Source organism: Hibiscus syriacus, unplaced genomic scaffold, assembly GCF_006381635.1.
Source record: "Hibiscus syriacus cultivar Baekdansim isolate YM2019G1 unplaced genomic scaffold, ASM638163v2 tig00007387_pilon, whole genome shotgun sequence".
Taxonomy (NCBI): Eukaryota; Viridiplantae; Streptophyta; class Magnoliopsida; order Malvales; family Malvaceae; genus Hibiscus; species Hibiscus syriacus.
In genome coordinates this window covers 133,838-154,680 of record NW_024062136.1, presented here as the reverse complement: position 1 = coordinate 154,680, position 20,843 = coordinate 133,838, and the positions used below count along the sequence as shown (strand labels likewise).

General features: G+C 34.2%; 1 protein-coding gene across 1 annotated transcript; it reads right to left on the bottom strand.

The window, feature by feature from the left end:
- Nucleotides 1–3,933: 3,933 nt before the first annotated feature.
- Nucleotides 3,934–5,758, bottom strand: LOC120201499 (malate dehydrogenase, cytoplasmic-like). Its single transcript, XM_039202095.1, has 7 exons — nucleotides 5,716–5,758; nucleotides 5,164–5,322; nucleotides 4,890–5,065; nucleotides 4,533–4,813; nucleotides 4,328–4,463; nucleotides 4,123–4,234; nucleotides 3,934–4,046 (listed from the first exon to the last, which is right to left on the bottom strand). Exons 1-7 carry the CDS (start codon nucleotides 5,756–5,758, stop codon nucleotides 3,952–3,954), a joined length of 1,002 nt encoding a protein of 333 aa, XP_039058026.1. The 3' UTR covers nucleotides 3,934–3,951.
- Nucleotides 5,759–20,843: the final 15,085 nt, after the last annotated feature.

Sequence of the window (20,843 nt, the reverse complement as noted above, 5' to 3'; positions counted from 1 at the left end):
TCGCTCATATCACCTCCTCTTAAAACCGCACCTTTCCGACGTACGTTTTGTGTCTTTTTGTCTCTAAAATGACAAGTTTGGTTTAGCCCTTTCTGCCTCTCTCTTTCTCTACAGTCAGAATGCAAGAAACTGGGTAATGAGTCGGCTTGTGCAGGGGTGATTAATGAGGAAATTACGTTTTAAGGCAGATGATGTTGATGGCTACTTGTTGGTGGGGACACCAATGAAATTCAGTGTAAAAAAAAAGTAGGGAAATGGGGTAGTTATGATGATAAGGAAATACTATACAAAAATGTTAATATTTTTTTAATATTTTTGATAATATTATATAAAATATTATTTTTTATCAAAAATATTAATTTTATTATCTAAAATAAATATTTTTGATAAAAAAATAATATTTTAAGTAACGTTTATTGAAAATATTTAAAAAAATTTACTATTTCTAATAACGTCTTTTATTAATCTTATATTAAAATGTCTTTCCTTAGACATTTGGTTGTCATAAGCCGTAGTGATTTCCTTTCCTAGTCCAACTAGTTAGGAAATATGGGGCATCTCTTGGGTTTCAGTCTGGATACAGTAATGCGTGACCGTGTGGACGGCTTCCTTTTCTGCAGTGTAAAACTTATGCTCCGAATTACCTCTTGATCAGAAATACCATAATAGGATCATCATTCACTACTTGTTAATTTAATCCCTCCCTGTCTTTATGTGTGTGACGCATTTCTATATAGTTGAAGTAGTATTCACTAGGACCACATTCTTATATAATATTTTGAGTTAAAACAAAATACACATAAGAATCAAACATCCAACCAAGTGGTGGAATGTAATTACTATACTTTTCAACTCAACCCTTTTTTTATATAGAGAGAGTAGTTTCGTGGTTTGTTTGGGTCCCTCCTTGTGGGGCTCTTAATGCAGCTGATGTTGAATTAGATAACGAAAAACCGTGCTTTGTTTGGTATTATAAAGATGTGAGGAAAGCCAAGAAATTGACATGCTGTGTTTAGCTAGGTTAAAATAGGAACACTTTCTACTAGCTCAAGTGTAATTAAAATGAAGATAACAATATTGGTAGGCGCTTAAACCCACTTCCACTTTAGTTTGCATGTACGGGACTCTCTCGTCTAATCAATCAAAAGTAAGTGAATGTAGGGATATAGCATTTGGTGTAAGAGAGGGAGCCTTTCGCATGTTAATCATTCTTTCAACTGCAATTCCATATCATGTCACTTAAACGTCATCCTGATGCATTTGTTTTTAGTCTTCAATATAAGCAGAGATTCAGCTGTATAATAGCATATGATGGATATCTACGAGACCAGATAAATCGTGTGTTATTTGAGATTAATTCAATTAAAGTTTGATATTTATTTAATTTGAGTTTTTAACGAGTCAAAACGAGCTATTTAATATTCGACTCAAAAAATTCGTGAGTAACTCAAAAATATAATAAATTAAAATTTTATTTAAAAAAATTAATTTATCAATAATATTAATATTTATGTGTTGATTTTTTTTAAAAAAATACAGTATAAAATTTTTATGTACTTATAGTTAAAGTTTGAATTTGAGTTTTAACTAAGTTAAGTTGAAGTTTTTTTTATATTTCGAATTTTTACGAGTTTAAATTCATAATTTTGAGTTCAAATCGAACTTAAAATTTTAAAATCATAATTTTTTTAATCGAATTAAATTTTATTTTAAATTTTTTTAATCGAATTGAACATGGGTAATATTGTGAGTTCCATTTTACAGCCTCAAGGCCAACAATAAGTACAAAACCCAAGTATATAAGCATAACAACCAATCAGGCACAGCCATTAATGAATATATACTTAAAAATAATAAGATTAGAAGATTAAAAAAGAAAAAGAAAATTCACAGAGAAAAAAATTTAATGCATAGAGAGAGAGAGAGAGAGATGACAGTCCAAAAGAAAAGAGTACAATAATCGTCTGGTAGCATTTGGTGAAAGCCGACATTGACTCTCTTGTACGGAATGTCACATGACACTATTTTATAGGTTTAATATAAAAATAAATGTTTAAACCATAATAATTTTTCCTCATTTTGAGTGTTTCAATTTTTTTTTTTCGGTTGCGTAACATTATAAAAATTACATTTTAAGTAGGATTGTAAACAAGGTAAGTTGAGCTTGAATATCATTAAACTCCACTCTAAAATTTTAAATTGAAGCTCTATTTTATTTTAAAATTCATGAGTTTAAAATTTTTAAGTTAGATTTAAACTCGAAATCATAAATTGAAGCTCATAAAGGTTCGGGATAAAAAAATTAAATTTAACTCGGTTAAAGCTAAAACTCGAACATAAACATTAAGTAAATAAAAACTTTATACTCCATTTGAAAAAAATCAACATATAAATATTAATATTATTAATAATTGAATTTTCTAAAAAATAAAATTTTAATATATTATTTCTTTTGAGTTGCTTGCGAGTTTTTCAAGTTAAGTATCAAGTAGCTCGTTAAGAACTCGAACTCCAGTCGAGTTTATTCGATTTAAGTATTTATCGAGATTTGATCGAGTCGATCTCGAATAACTCATAATCTGTCTCGTTTCATTTACAATCCTAATTTTAAGTGTCTACGTCGTAATAGCCGTTAAAATATTCTGTTAAGTAATATGTGTCACATTTATATAATTTTTCAAAATTTCATTCTATTTTTTTTAAAAATATTATTATATTTATAAAAAAAATCAAAGTTTTTAAAATAAAATAAAAACTCAAATTTAAATTATCAACTTCATTGTCGGCCATCTGCCGTTGCCGTTGCCGTTGTCATCAACGTCTATCATCGATTATCGAATTCCAGTACCAATTATACCCTGGCCGTTACCCCTAACTGTCCAAATCCCCATTCAATTTTCTAAACACGTTTTAATAGCTATCGACGACAAATCCTTGAAAATTAAAAGAAAATTTGATTTTGCAATTGAACCTGCAATTGAAGGAAGGGGACGAGTGAATTTCTTTTTAAACATAATATTTTATTTAAAGTTTTTTAAATAAAACTTTAAAATTACCTAAACATATCATTTAACGAAATTTTTTAACGATCGGAATACTTAAAATAATAATATTTATAACGTTAGACATATGAATTGATCTAAAAATAGTTTAGACATCTAAATAGAAAAAACGATATAATTTAAAGAGTTATTTTTATATTAAACCTATTTTTAATGATAATAATTATGAATTAGTCATTACTTTTTTTTCTGTTTCTTACTAAAGTTGGATAACCTGAAACCTCAACTAATTCTTTTTGAAAAAGTTGCATGTATGCCACTGCCGTTTAAGATTAATGTTGGTTGCAATGGGTGACATTAATGTCTCACCTGTCTACCGACAAACGTTCACAAGGAAGAGAAATTAAGCAATTGAAAAAGTAGCAATTTGGATCGTCTCAAAGCCCGTCTAATTACATGCATAGGAAAAAAAACCAGAAAGTAAAAACAGTAATGCAAATACATGAATCATGCTGTGGTGAGAGCCAATCAGATTATCACACACAATGAATCATTATGCAAACATTGCTACACCATTTTCAAACTTGCAGAACAAGAAGCAATGATAGTTGCAAATTAGGCGAAATTGAGTGGTACTACAAAGAAAATGACCAGTAGATGTGAGGTAAATCGCAACCACAACAAAATCCTTAAACCCTTCATTGCTTAAACATATTTAGTATAATTTAAGCATATTTTCTAATCGAGGGAATGCCCTTTGTGTGGATCTTCTTTGAGCATTCACAGGCTCCATAAACCAAGTTATCCAGTATAATTTATTTAATATGAATAATTTCAAAAAAATAAATAAACATAAACTGGCCTGGATAGGAGAAGATATCCTCCATTTATTTTTCATGGATTTATTTGGTAATATTCTCCCCTCCCTCCGACTTCTTCTTCTTCTTCATCAGTTAAGACAGGAATAAGCCAGCGTTTTCTCCTCCACAAGCTCTTTCGCTGTTGCATCCATCTTTTCTCTTGAGAAATCGTCTACCTTCAGCCCTGCAAATTATTCTCAATCAAGCCTTCATTTAGATGGGAGAAAGAAAAGAAATTGTCAATCTCATGTAAAGCGTACCCTGAACAATTGACCATTGTCCTTTATCACATGTGACTGGGTAAGAGTAAATAATTCCAGCCTGAATTCCGTAAGATCCATCCGAATGCACTCCCATGGATACCCATGTTCCCTGATTCATCACCCAAACTTATCTAATTGAGTTACACTATGTAGACTAGTTTATGGTGATTGGTGAATCATAAATAATTGAGATTGAAACGACCTTAGGAGTCCCAAGAACCCAATCACGAATATGATCACAAGCAGCACTTGCTGCAGATAATGCACTCGATAGCTTTCGAGCTTTGATAATGGCTGCACCACGCTGCTGCACCGTGGTAATGAACTCGGTGTTCAACCTATGAGCATGCCATCAACAATTATCAACATATATTACGCAAAACAATTCTGAAAAGAGTTTATGCTACCAATTTTCATCTGCTACAACACTTCTGACAGGCTTCTCTTCACCATTGGCGGTTGTGACAGTTGCATGATTCGCATCTGGGTATTGAGTTGAGGAGTGATTGCCCCATATGATTACGTTCTTCACCTCACCCACATGAATCTTTAGCCTCTCCGAGAGTTGGCCTAGTGCTCTGTTATGATCAAGACGGGTAAGGCAAGTGATGTTTTTCTCTGGGATCGAAGGTGCAAATTCTTTCAAGATAAGTGCATTTGTGTTTGCTGGATTGGCAACTACTAGTACCTGAATTGTAAACACAAACAACTATTAATGCGTCAACCTGATAAAAGGAAGCAGTGGCACTGGCAGACACTCTCACCTTGCAGTCTGGAGCAGCTTGCTTCTCCAAAGCTGAAGCTTGAGCCTTGTAGATTGATACGTTTTTCGACATCACATCCTTCCTTTCCATACCTTCCTTCCGTGGGAATCCACCCACCATCACTGCTACATTCACACTTTTACACGCCACGGTGACATCGGTGGTGGCAACAACATCTTGCAAAATAGATTAAACCAGAAAGAAAATCATTAAGGAAATATCCAAGGATATGATTTTCAAATCACTGAAACAAGTGTGAACCATGAGGGCATACCCCCTAGAAGAGGAAAGGCAGCATCGACTAGTTCCATTCTGACTCCATTCAAGGCCTCTGCTGCTGGCTCGATATCAAGCATGTGAAGAATTATAGGCTGATCAGGGCCTAACATTGCCCCCCTCGCAATCATAGGAACAAGAGCATACCCAATTTGCCCTGTTCAACAAAATCAACCTTTTCAACTAACAATGAAAAAGTACATTACAAAATCAAATCTATAATTTTTTTTTGAATTTTGTGATTATATAAACACAAAATCACACACACACACACACACATATATATATATATATATATATATATATATATATGTTTAAAAAAACATTTTGAGGCAAATAAAATCATATTCCTTTCTTGTTAAATGAATAGGAGAAGAGTATCCAATGGAATTACATTTTATAAAATCAACAAATGCAGTTTCAATCCTTGTATTGGACCGATCCACGATCTGGATGCATAATCTAATCATATTTAAGTGTACTCATTAAGGTTATACTGATATAAAGAAAGTGCACGTCGGCACTGATAAAGAAGGAGAACATCACATACCAGCGGCACCAGTTACTAAAACTCTAACTGGGTCTTTGGCCATTGAATCAAAGAGCAATTCGGCCGGAGACTCGTTAAAACTATATTGGTAATGTTGACGATCTGAAGCTGGCTACTGCACAATTACTTTGGGTGATTCAGATTGTGAAGTTATGGAAACAGAAATATTTTTAAGAGAAAAGAGAAGCCACCCTTTTTGTTTATTTACATATCATCTTCACAACCGAAAGATCTGCAGTGAGGTTGGTATTCACTTGTTAGTTTGCAGAAAACATGGGATCATCCAAAACCTGACACCTGTCATTTGACTTTTTCAATTCATAATTCTCGCTCTCCGTTTGAATTTTGAACTTTGAAGGGAGCTGTAGATAAGAGTTTGAATCCTAACAGGCAATAAGAAGTGCACGGTTTGTGAAGACTCTCCAACAAACATCCCTCATTCCTCGACGGTGGTACCAATAATCTTCATTATATTGCATCCAAAGACCAACCAGTTTCAGTTTATTTGATGGGAATTTATTGCTTAAACATAACACGCCTTAATGGAGTTAGGAAATTCATGCATTTCTTAAAAGAAGGTACAAGCAAATGATCATATAGTGTTCATCTTTAATATACCACCGTTTACATATTTACAATTTAGGTATTGTCCCAGAAACCATGAAAGCCGAGAGGGAAGATCAAGTGCTTGGGGACTTCAAGTCTTGCTACAACCGCATCAGTTTCTCCTATCCTCTTAGGGTTCAAAATGACAAGATCATCTCTGTATTGAAACTGCATACTGGCAAAGTGAAACAAAACATTATTATCTAAAGAAGAAAAATAGAGGGAGGAGAGTTTATTGTGTAGGTTTCTGACCTCGACCACAAGAATGTACCCATCTTCTTCTTCTTCAGTTCCTTTGGGGACAAAAATAGGCTCACCAATGAATCTACGAGCCCCTGCAGACCATGTACTGGCTGTTTTGGTTGACAAGTTTATCTTAACTACCATATCAAACGGAAAATGAGGCAACGCTTGCCTTGACCCTGATGAAGTTGATGCATAAATGCATGCATTCTTTTTGCCTGAAACCTCTGGGTAGATAACAGGAAAATCCGATGGTTTGTTCCATGCATTCAACCTCTCCATTAAACATTCTTGTCAGTTGCCATTAGAGTCCAAGTTTATTGATATCTGAACAAGGTGTGGTAGCTCATCACCTTGTTTTACATTCATAATTGAGGGATCGAGTTGACCACTTTGCCAATTATATCCTGTCACAATAACAGCATATAACATGCTCCAATATTATGTAAGATGTCAAAGTATTGTCCATAATCTATGCAAAAACCCACTTACCAAATAATTTTTGGAAATTGAACCATTGATAAGAACAAGCACAAGCTTGGATTTTGATCTCTGAATTACCATCAACATCCTTAACCTCAAAAGCATTGCCAACATGTAGCAGCCATTTCTGAGAGGGAGCTTCCAGTGGCACTCTCCAATTTCGCTGTGTGGCAGATTTATGGGCTTGAAAGCGAGGAAGCAAGTAAATGGGAGATGTGGACTTGCTTGGGTTAACTGACAATGCCGATATCATTGGTGATAACCCAGATACTGCAGTAATTGATCCTGCACTTAGATATAACACATTAACATGTAGTTGTTCTTTTCTGTTTACACCATTCTAAATATGGTCTGCAGTTAATTATTACCAATAACATCAAGCTTGATGCGGTTTCCAAACAGTACACACACTACCACAAATAGCCATCAGTTTTCTGATTGATGCAACGAATTTTGTGATTCCCAAGAAATGCATGCAGATGCACACTTGGATACAAGATCATTTCTAAAAGGAATGGATGTGGCAACAGCTGATTGCGAGGAGGAAGGTGGGATGTCGTCCCCCAACAGCACTGTCTCTAGTTTAAGTGGAAAGAAAAACGAGAGAGAGAGCATGTGGGTGATGAAACTGAGGCCGAGAGAGATTCACGCTCTCGTGCCAGCGATGATGAAGATGGCGCTGCTGCATCAAGAATGAAGCTTAGGATTTCAAATGGCCAGTTTGTTGGGAAATAAACGAGAAACAAGTAATTTTCTTATAACCAGATTAGTGAGAATGTGAAATAAAAGCGGAAATATTGTTGAGTTAATCGATCAACGGAGTCGGCCAAGAGGGGGTTGAATTGACAATTAAAATTTTGGTGGAAGTTTTTGCAGAAAATTGAAAAGATTTGCACAACGATTTAGAGTGGTTCAACTTTCTCAACCAAAGTCTACGTCCACTACCTTAGCTATCCACACTAAGGATTTTCCAACAAATTCACTAATTTGTTCTTTCTTTTGAGGATAAATAGTAACCTTACAACTCCCTCAAGAATTATACCCTAATTCTTGAGCACACTCTTTTTCAAAAAGAAATACACAAATTTGCAAACTTACAAGGAAAACCTCACAAGACAATATGTTTGCACAATTCTAGAACACGATAAGAACACTCAAAGATAATTACAATTGAGCACAAATTGTGTTCTTAAAAGCAAAATGAATATTGAAAGGAAATTTGACTTGATTTGCACAAACTTGATGTTTGATGCTTTCTCTCTTGTTTCTCTATGATTTCTTCTTTCTTGTTGTTGATCAATGGCTTCAGAACTTGTTTAAATACAGATTCAAATGATTCTGAACGTTGGGGATGCTTAGTGGAGTCAATAGAGCCGTTTAAGTGTGAAAACAATTAATAAATTCAGTTGGGAGCGTCAGTGCATCGATGCATACTCATGGTGCATCGGTGTAAAATTCAAATATTTTGACCGTTGGACCCTTAGTGCATCGGTGAACTAAGAGTGCATTGATGCATCAAGTGCATTCGATGTTTCAAAATAGCCAGAGTGCATCGATGCATCAAATGCATTCGATGTTTTCATAAAATCCTCAGTGCATCGATGCATGGTATGTGCATCGATGCATGAAATGCATTCGATGTTCAATTTAATTCATGGTGCATCGATGCATGGATTGGTGCATCGGTGCATCACTCTAAAAAATTGATTTTAGGCTTGATTTTGGTTCAAAATACTTTGTGAAAATTGTTTCAAAAATATATTAAGTATAAAACACAATTTTATACATTTAGTAATGTTTGAATTTGAACTTGAAAGACTTGGAGTGATAATTTGATATTCGATTAATTAAATCAAATATACTTAGAAAATCATTTGTAAAATCTTAAAATTCATTTAAATTTAATTTGTTATATCGAAACACAAAAATGTTTTCAACAATCTCCTCCTTTTGATATAACAAAACATTTGTGTTATTTTAAGATTTTCTAAAAATTTGAAATCAATTTTGAAAAATTACTCCCCCTTACTATAGCACTTCTCCCTTTTAAAACATTTTAACACTTAACATTTCTCCCCCTTTTTGTTAAATCAAAAAGATTTTAAAACGTTTGTAAACAAGGTTTTGAAAAACATAGCCAATTGATTAAATACATATATAGCTTAAGCTGCTAAGATCACAATCAAAAGAGATATTAGCCATTAGTTTCATAATCAATATTCACAAACAAATGTGAAATGGCATAATTGGTCATATATATCTAATAATGCAAAAAGTAAGAAAATTCAACCAAACCAAATATATATATATATATATATATATATATATATATTATATTAAGTTCAAATTCCAATCATCCAAACCATAACAAATTCAAACATTAAACAATCCAGAAACATCAAAATCAATCCAAGTTTTAAGTTTTAATCCCAAATACAATCAAAATAAAACAAGTCTAGTCATCCATAGAAGGATCGGGAGGCGGAGGAGGAAATCGGGCTTGCATCTCAAGAGAGAGAACATCCATGCGTGCAAGCATCTCCCTTTGAAACTCCATCTGACGAGCTTCCAAAGTGTCTAAGCCTTGATTTACTGCTTCGTGAGTAGCAGTCAAGTGGGATTCGATGGAAGCATACCGTAGATCAAATGTCTCCAAAAACGAACGAAAATATGAAGGCATTTGATCCTCTTGTGGAGCTGGTTCCGGTGCAGGCTCGTCGTCTGGAACGTGATCATCGATATCTTGCATAAGTTGTTGAAACTCAGGATCATCGTCAGCAGTCGGTGCCAGAGGATGAGGAGCACGAGAAGAGCTAGCTCCCGGGGTTTTCTTACTGGGTCGAAATACCCAAAGATCGGTTTCCTCGTCTTGTTTCCAATCCGTTTTCTTTAAGGAAGTAAGATTGGGATAGGATTGTCGAGAGAGATGTCTAGACCAAGTTTGATAAAGAGGTTACTAAGAAGACATCCATAAACTAATGTTTTAACATGTTTTGAAGGAACAATGTTTATGACATCAACTAGTTGACTGAAGATAATATGGGGTAGATTGATTTTGATCTTATTCTTGAGACAGTGCATCCACCATAAATCCCTAATACGAAGAGTGGAGTACCTATCTCCGGATGGTCTAAACCACTAAGAGATTAAGAAAACGATCGTGATGATATCGTAGAGTACTAACACTAGTATTTGGAACATAGTGATAATCTACAGTTTCATTCTCATTATATAACCCATCATCATCTAATCCAAAACGTGAAGCTATAATCGTGGGGTTAATATTAATATATTGGCCTAAAAGATATGATCTAATGGCTATAGTCTCACATTGAGTTTTGTTTTGAATACATGCCGCATTGGAATAGAAAATGCGGACTAACTGTTGATAAACGATAGGTTTGAGCTGAAACATTTTATCAAACTTCCAAGCATTAAGAATCGGAAGGTATTCAAAGTTAATATCTATCATAGCTTGAAGAGAAGGAATACGCTCTTCCCGGATTCTATAAGTTTGAAAAGAATTTCTGTACCTAGAGTACAATTCGTCTCTACGACGCTCAGGCATGTTAAAACAAGATCCTAATAGAGATGAAGGTGGAAGAGGAACGTGATTAGGAGGTTGGTTTGAACGAGAACGACTCGATGAAGTCCTAGGGCGTTTGGGATTTAACATGGTTTAGGAATCGAAAAAATGAATATAACCTGCAATTTGAAACACATGTATGCAATTTAATCAATCTAAAAACTCAATTGAGTCCTCAATAATTCAAGGTTCGCTAAATCAATCATAATAGGCAAGGTTTTGAAAACTGTTTGAAAATAATCATAATATGTATAGTTTTCATGAAAACAACATAATCAAAAACATCAACTTTAAAAATTAAATTCAGATTTTCGATATAATAATATATTTTTTTATTTCGAAAAATTTAGAAAAATCTTTGAAAATTTGTTAGTTTTTAATGAAATTAGTTATAAAAACTAGTTTGTAATCATTAAACATTCAATGCCTGATATAATGTTCATCCTAGAACTAATTAAAACTAATCCTAAGATCAAAAATCAATAAAATTGAAGTTTTTGAAATATTACCTTGAAAATTTCAGATTTGAGAGGAATGTGATGTTGTTTTGCATGATTTGATGATTAAAGCAGGATTAGGAGTTGAAAAGCTCGAAGATTCTGACAAAATTACGTTGATTTTGAGCAAAAGGAGGATTTAGAGAGTGAGAGGGGCCTACAGCTGATGAGGATATAGTTTTAGGGTTTAAAACAAATAAGAAAAATATGATTTTTAAACCCAAAACCCGACGGATGCATCGATGCATGACCCCGTGCATCGATGCACATTCAAGGCGTGCATCGGTGCATTAACATGATGAATCGATGCGCATTCAAAGGGATGCATCGATGCACTGTTAAGTGAATCGATGCATGAAGCACAAAAATGTCAAAAATCTATTTCAAACACTTAAAATGCTAAATTAATTAGCTCTAGTGGTATTGGCAACTCATATATTGAAAATTAATCATGTTCAATTAATCAAATTAATCCTTAAGCTTCATTTGAACATAAAATTAATTTTCTCTAAAGAACATAAACTCCCCCTAACTAATAGCAATGAATGCAATCAAAAATTATCATTATATGCATTTTTCATTTTATTTTTAAAATGCTAAAATCATTTTAAACGCTAAGTGAAGATAGGTCAGTTAAACCTAATTCTCTCCTAAGTGTCCAAAATCTTTCTTTGACTAAAGGTTTTGTAAAGATATCTACTAATTGGTGCAAAGTATCAACAAATTCTAGAACTACATCTTCCTTAGCGACATTGTCTCTAATGAAGTGATGTCTAATTTCAATATGCTTAGTTCTAGAGTGTTGGATGGGATTTTTAGTGAGACAAATAACACTAGTATTGTCACACTTTATAAGAATGGTACCTACTTCATTTTCATAATAAAAAAGTTGTTGTTTCATCCATAAAACTTGTGCACAACAACTACCGGCTGAAATATATTCCGCTTCAGTGGTAGATAATGCGACACAATTTTGTTTCTTTGAAAACCAAGAAATCAACATATTTCCAAGGAATTGGCAAGTACCGGAGGTGCTTTTCCTATCTAATTTGCATCCTCCATAATCTGCATCAGAGAATGCATGCAAGCTAAAGCTAGAGTCTCTAGGATACCAAAGTCCTAAACTAGGAGTGTCCTTAAGGTATCTAAAGATCCTCTTAACAGTTAGTAAATGTGATTCCTTAGGGCATGATTGAAATATAGCATATAAGCAAACACTAAACATAATGTCCGATCTACTTGCAGTTAGATAAAGCAAAGAACTAATCATTGACCTATATAATTTAATATCCACACATTTACCTCCTTCATCTATGTCAAGCTTTGTCGATGAGCTCATTGGAGTGTTATGTGGCTTCCCATTTTCTAGTCCAAACTTGTTGAGCATATCTTTAACTTACTTAGCTTGATTGATGAAGATGCCATCTTTTCTTTGCTTGATTTGGATTTCCAAGAAAAATGAGAGCTCCCCCATCATGCTCATCTCGAATTCACTTTGCATTAGCTTAGAAAATTCTTGGCAAAGAACATCATTAGTAGAACCAAATATTATATCATCAACATAAATTTGAACTACTAATAAATCTTTAATTTTATGCTTTAAAAAAATGTAGTGTCAACCTTCCCTTTTGAAAAACCTTTTTCAATTAAAAAATTTGACAATCTTTCATACCAAGCTCTAGGAGCTTGTTTTAAACCATAAAGTGCTTTTGTCAATTTAAGAACATAATTTGGAAATTTTAAATCTTAAAAACCTGGAGGTTGTTCCACATACACTTATTCCTTTATAAAACCATTTAAAAATGCACTTTTAACATCCATTTGATATAATTTAAATTCATGAAAATATGTAAATGCTAATAACATTCTAATTGCTTCCATCCTAGCTACGGGAGCGTATGTTTCATCATAGTCTATGCCTTCTTCTTGAGTATAGCCTTGAGCAACAAGTCTAGCCTTGTTTCTCACTATATTACCACTTTCATCAAGCTTATTCCTAAACACCCATCTAGTACCTACAATAGATTTATTATTAGGCCTTTCAACTAATGTCAATACTTTACTTCTCTAAAATTGATTTAACTCTTCTTGCATAGCCATAATCCAATGTTCATATTTTAATGCTTCTTTAATATTCTTAGGCTCTACGCATGAGATAAATGCAACATAATTACAAATATTTCTAAGAGAAGATCGAGTTGTTACCCCTTTGAATGGATCACCTATGATTTCACCATCCTTGACATAGTTGTACTCTCTTGGGTAAGATACTTCCCTTTCTTCAATGGTTGGATTCTCGAGAGGATCATGAGATTCCTTATCTTTCGTTTCTTCCTTTGATGATGATTCTCCAACGTCATGTCTAACGTCATTTGTATTTATAATACCTACATCATCATTCAAACAAGAATCCTTCCTCGGAAAGAAATTATCATCGAAAACATGTATAAACTCTTCTACAACTAAAGTTCTTTTATTAAATACTCGATAAGCTTTAGAACTTAAGGAATAACCCAGAAAAATTTATTCATCCTTTTAACATCAAATTTGCCAAGATTGTCTTTACCATTGTTCAAAACAAAACATTTACACCCAAAAGGATGAAAATAGCTAATGTTAGGCTTTTATTTTTGAAAAGTTCATATGGAGTTTTCTTTAAAATTGGCCTAATCATTACTCGATTTACAATATAACAAGCGGTATTTGTGTATTTCGCCCAAAAATATTTTGACAAATTGTTTTCACAAAGCATGGTTCTAGCCATTTCTTCTAAAGTTCGATTTTTCCTCTCAACAACTCCATTTTGTTGAGGGGTTCTAGGTGCTGAAAAATTATGGCTAATATCATTAGAATTACAAAAATCAGTAAATCCAAGATTTTCAAATTCAGTTCCATGATCACTCCTAATACTAGTTATAGAATAACCTTTTTCGTTTTGGATTATTTTTGAAAACGTGATGAATTTTTCTAATGCTTCATCTTTAGTAATTAAGAATAGAACCCAAGTATATCTAGAATAGTCATCTACCAAGACAAATGCATATTGTTTTCCACCCAAGCTAGTAGTCCTAGTTGGCCCAAAAAGATCTATATAGATCAATTGTAATACTCTACTAGTTGATACATCATTAATGGATTTAAAAGAAATTCACTTTTGTTTTCCTTTAGCACAAGCATCACAGATTTCATTATTATCAAATTTAAGCTTAGGCAACCCTCGAACTAAATTTCCTTGAATTAGTCGTTGCAAAACACTCATACTAACATGTCCTAGTCTTCTATGCCATAACCAACTATCATGCTTATCCTTAGCAACTAGGCATAAATTAGTCATATCAATAGAGTCTAAATGCACCATGTATATTTTTCATATTCTATGACCAACAAGCATAATCAAAGTAGATGCGATGTCAATCAATTTTGCAAACACTTAATTCAAAAATAAGACATTGTATCTTTTGTCAAATTCACCTATTCGGATTATGCTTTAATCCATTCACATACAAAACATTATGCAATGTTGATTATTGAGATTAAGAGCACATGCATAAAGTTTTTGAAAATGTTATGCATTAAAGCTTTATAATATTTAAACAAAAATCTATGCATAAACATTAAGAAAAAAATTAAGGTCAAAATTTTGGAAAACCAAAGTTCTTGAAAAATCGATATCAATTGTTAAAGAGATATCAATTATATTTTAAAAACAATTTTGACCAAAAATTAATATGATGAATTAGAGTTTATAGAACATTGTCAAAAATTACTATGTTCATCATACAATATTTTTCAACATACATGAGATAAAACATAATTATTCAACATTTAAAACCTCATGCATGCATAAACTAAATGAACAACCAAATAGAATAATTACATTAAGTTTAGAGATTACCCATTTCTTTTTCATGTGTGGCAAGAGCATCTTGAATATCATCATCTTGATCACCATTGCTCCCACACACCTACAAGAGACATTTAAGTAGATTTTGGTATCCAAATTTCTTTGGATCCTTGAATATTAGTTTCAATGCCCCTTGTTCCTTTTGGAACCCATACTTGTCTAATTTTAAACATTTTTCATTTCTTTAAAGGACAAGTATGTTCCTTATGAACATGATAATGAAAATGTGAACATATTGTCATTATTGAACTAGATACATTATTTAAAATGATCTATTTTTCTTTTGTTAAGCATTCAAGCTTAACTTTTAAATTAAAATTTTCTTTTTCAATATTTTCAAATTTCATTTTTGAAAGTTCTAAATCCTTCTTCAAGAGTTCATTTTGATTTTCAAAATATATTTTTGTTTCTAGAAGAAGTTTGTTTAATTTGAAATTTTCTTTTTCAAAGTTTTCAGATTTTAGTTTTGAAAGCTCTAACTCATTTTTCAACATTTCATTTTATTTTTCCAAGTCTGTTTTAGCTTTCAAAAGAAGATCATTTTTAGCTATAAGTTTAGAAATCAAATTCCTATATGTGGAGTTCATGGTCTCAAATTCCGAAAATAATTCATCATAAGCATCTTGTAACTCATTAAAATATTTTGAATTTAATTTATTTGAGTTAGAAGATACTTTTGACTCTGTGAGAGCTAATAGAGACATCACCTTTATTGGTTCTTCTTCTTCCTTATCTCCATAGATCTCCTTAAGCTTATCCCAGATTTCCTTGGCACTTGAACAAGAAGAAACTCCTTCATATACATTAGGATCAATTACACAATATAACATGTGCATAGCCTTTGTGTTTTGTTGAGTTTTCTTCCGTTCTTGATCACTCCACTTCTTTGCCTTCTTCGTAGGAGAGGAATATCCTTTCTCGATTATCATCCAAGCTTCCATATCAAATGCTTGGATAAATATCATCATAAACCTCTTCCAAAGACAATAATTTGTCCCGTTGAAGTATGGAGGCACGTCAATTGGTCTGGATTCTTCCATAGAGAATGAACCGGAAGTGGATGACATCTTTATCGATTTAACTCTTCCCGAATCGACTCAAGAGGTGGTTAAACCTTCAAATCGATCGACGGAATTGGCCAAGAGGGGGGTGAATTGGTAATTAAAATTTTGGTGGAAGCTTTTGCAGAAAATTGAAAAGATTTGCACAACGATTTAGAGTGGTTCGACTTTCTCAACCAAAGTCTACGTCCACTACCTTATCTATCCACACTAAGGATTTTCCAACAAATTCACTAATTTGTTCTTTCTTTAGAGGACAAAGAGTAACCTTACAACTCCCTCAAGAATTATACCCCAATTCTTGAGCACACTCTTTTTCAAAGAGAAATACACAAATTTGCAAACTTACAAGGAAAACCTTACAAGGCAATATGTTTGCACAATTCTAGAACAAGATAAGAACACTCAAAGATAATTACAATTGAGCACAAATTGTGTTCTTAAAAGTAAAATGAATATTGAAAGGAAATTTGGCTTGATTTGCACAAACTTGATGTTTGATGCTTTCTCTCTTGTTTCTCTATGATTTCTTCTTTCTTGTTGTTGATCAATGGCTTCAGAACTTGTTTAAATACACCTTCAAATGATTTTGAATGTTGGGGATGCTTAGTGGAGTCAATAGAGCCGTTTACGTGAGAAAACAATTAATAAATTCAGTTGGGAGCGTCAGTGCATCGATGCATACTCATGGTGCATCGGTGCATCAGTGTAAAATTGAAATATTTTGACAGTTGGACCCTTAGTGCATCAGTGCACTAAGAGTGCATCGATGCATCAAGTGCATTCGATGTTTCAAAATAGCCAGAGTGCATCGATGCATGTCTGGTGCATCGATACATCAAATGCATTCGATGGTTTCATAAAATCCTCAGTGCATCGATGCATGGTATGTGCATCGATGCATGAAATGCATTCGATGTTCAATTTAATTCATGGTGCATCGATGCATGTATTGGTGCATCGGTGCATCACTCTAAAAAATTGATTTTAGGCTTGATTTTGGTTCAAAATACTTTGTGAAAATTGTTTCAAAAATATATTAAGTATAAAACACAATTTTACACATTTAGTAAGGTTTGAATTTGAACTTGAAAGACTTGGAGTGATAATTTGATATTCGATTAATTAAATCAAATATACTTAGAAAATCATTTGTAAAATCTTAAAATTCATTTAAACTTAATTTCTTATATCGAAACACAAAAATATTTTCAACAAAAATAATACCCGAAAATTTGATAACGGAGTTCAACCAATTGTGCTTACGTCTCCGGACTGCTGCAGATCTTTTACTAAGAGAGAAAATTTATAGGTGTTTATAAAACACTCACTACTCACAAGAAAGCTCTCTAGTATTAGGAGAAAGAAAAATGATTTGGGATGATTTTGAAGCTAAATGGGCTAGGGTATTTATAGTTGAAGCTTAGGAACTAATCTTATAAATACCCTAAAGTGTGTAGTGGCTAAAATATAATTAACCCAAAAATATTTTAATTAAAAAATTGGGGCACCAAATTCGATGCTTGTTGAAAACCCATGCATGCCTGCCCCATTTTTTTGACTTTTCACGTTCAACAATCTCCTACTTTAAGACTAATTTTAATCTTTCTTAACACCTCGATCAATGCAGCAACTTTTCTAGTCTTGTTACTCTAGCATGCCAATTGAAGCTGAACACAACTTCAGTTTTTCTATGGTCACCGTCTTTGTCAACATGTCTACCGGATTTTGAGCTCCACTAATCTTTTCAAGTTTCAAAATCCCATCTTCCAGAAGAGACCAGATAAAATGATATCGCAATTGTATGTGCTTCATCCTGGAATGAAAAGACGGATTCTTTGCTAGATGGATAGCACTTTGATTGTCGCAATACAAGACATTGTTTTCTTATTTCTTACCTAACTCTTCCAAGAAACTTTGGAGCCAAACCATCTCCTTGCTGGCTTTCGTAACAGCGACATATTCTGCTTCAGTTGTGGAGAGAGCAACTATCTTCTGTAGTTGAGAAACCCGAGAGAGCAACTATCTTCTGTAGTTGAGAAACCCAACTTACTGCAGTACCTCCTAGAGTATCGACATACCCTGTAGTGCTCTTTCTGATGTCAACATTTCAGACTAAGTCAGCATCTACATAGCCTGTCAGTATCGTATCTCCACCTTTGAAACAAAGTGCTTTATTTGTAGTACCCCGCAGATATCTAAGGATCCATTTGACAGCTTCCCAGTGTACCTTGCCTGGATTATTCATGTACCTGCTAACAGCTCCCACTGCATGAGCAATATCTGGTCTGGTACAAACCATGACATACATCAGACTTCCAATTGCTAAGAAATACGGTACATTCACCATGCGTGCACGTTCTTCCTCCGTCTTTGGTGATTGTTCTTTGGAGAGTCTAAAATGTATACCTAAAGGTGTACTTACTGGTTTAACATCTTGCATGTTGAACATGGAGAGTATTTTGTTGATGTACTCAGCCTGTGATAACATCAACGTCCACGACTTTGTGTCTCTCTTGATCCTCATCCCAAGAATCTACTTTGCAGCGCCCATATCTTTCATAGCAAACTGATTCGACATTTTTTGCTTCAAGTTTATAATCTCTTGCATGTCTGAGCCTGCAACGAACATGTCATCAACATACAACAATAAAATAATGAAGTTGTTGTCAAACCTCTTGATGTAGCAACAATGATCTGCTTGGCATCTGGTAAAACCACTGCTACTCATGAAGCTATCGAACTTCTTGTACCACTGTCTAGGAGCTTGTTTTAAACCATACAAGCTCTTCTTCAACCTGCATACCAGGTTTTTGTTTCCTGCCTCTATGAAGCCTTCTGGCTGCCTCATATAGATATCTTCCTCCAAATCACCATGAAGGAAAGCTGTCTTTACATCTAACTGCTCAAGATGTAAATTTTCTGCAGCTACAATTTTCAACACCAGTCTGATTGTAGACAGTTTTACAACTGGAGAGAAAATTTCATTGTAGTCAATACATTCCTTTTGCTGAAAACCTTTGACAACCAATCTTGCTTTGTAGCGTTTGCTCCCATCGTGCTCTTCTTTGATCCTGTAGATCCACTTGTTATGGAGCGCTTTCTTGCCTGGTGGTAATTCAGCTAATTCCCACGTCTGATTTGACATAAGCGAGTCCATCTCATCTTTCATGGAAGACTCCCACTTGACTGAATCCTCAACCTGCATTGCTTCATCATAGAACTCTGGTTCACCATTGTCAGTCAGCAACAAGTAGTGCAAAGAAGACGAATAACGCTGGGTTGGTTTAGGAATTCTGGATGAGCGTCTTAGTTCCGGTGTGCCTGGTTCTTCTTGAACTGCTTCAGGACTGATCTGAACATCATTTCCAGAAATCTCTTCGAACTCAACAAATTTCTTTGTTTCAGCTTTGGTATTGGAGCTGCTTGATTCTACAGTTGACCTATCTTTGTACATCACATTTTCATTGAAAATGACATCTCTGCTTTTGATGATCTTCCAATTTTCATAGTCCCAAAATTGGTAGCCGAACTCATAACCGCCATAACCAACAAAGGCACATTTGTTAGACTTAGCATCAAGTTTACTTCTTTCAGCAGAGTCTATGTGTACATAAGAAATACAACTAAACACTCTTAAGTGTGAAAGATTTATTTATTTCTTTCTCCAAACTTCCTCTGGTATTCTGCCATCCAAAGGAACTGAGGGCCCATGGTTGATCAGGTAAGCTGCAGTGTTGATAGCTTCAGCCCATAGAAATTTGGGTAATCCGACATGTATCCTCATGCTTCTGGCACGTTCATTCAGAGTTTTTTTCATGCGCTCTGCTATGCCATTCTGCTGCGGTGTCATGGGAACTATTGTCTCCACCTTGATCCCATTGTTTGCGCAAAAATCTCTGAATCTCCTATTTCTGTACTCTCCTCCATTGGCAGACCTTAACCGCTTGACTTTCAGATCAGTCTCATTTTCTACCATGGCCTTCCATTTTTTGAAGGTATCAAAGACTTCTGATTTCTTCTTCAAAAAATAAACCCACACCTTCCTTGTAGAATCATCAATGAATGTGACATAATATAATGAGCCTGTAAGAGATGGAACTGGAGATAGTCCCCATACATCAGTATGAACCAACTCTAACTTTTCAGCCTTGGGTGTCTTACCAATCTTTGCAAAGCTGACTTTCTTTTGCCAAAGATGCAATCCTTACATAGTCCGACATCTACATTCTTTAGATCTGGCAGCTTCCCTTTTGACAAAAGTGTCTTCATACCTTTCTCGCTCATATGACCAAGCCTTTGGTGCCATAGGTTTGATTTTCCATCAGCATCTGCTGCAATAATGATATTCTCTAAGTTTGAGGTTACATAGAGAGTACCAATCTTCTTACCATGAGCAATGACGAGTGCTCTTTTGGTAATCTTCTATTCACAGCCTGAAAAGGTTGTACTATATCCTTCTCCATCAAGCTGTCCTACAGAAATCAAATTCCTTTTGAGGCCAGTAATATGTCTAACTCCTGTCAACTTCCAGGTGGTCTGGTTTGGCAGCTTTAGTCGGATGTCTCCTTTCCGGACGATCTTCAAGGTTTCATCATCAGCTAGATGAACCTTTCCAAAATCACCACTGACATAGTTCTCCATGATTTCTCGGCATGGGGTGAAGTGAAAAGATGCTCCTGAATCCAAGATCCATGATTCAATCGGACTATTGACGCTTAGAATCATGGTATCACATGTCTCCTCTG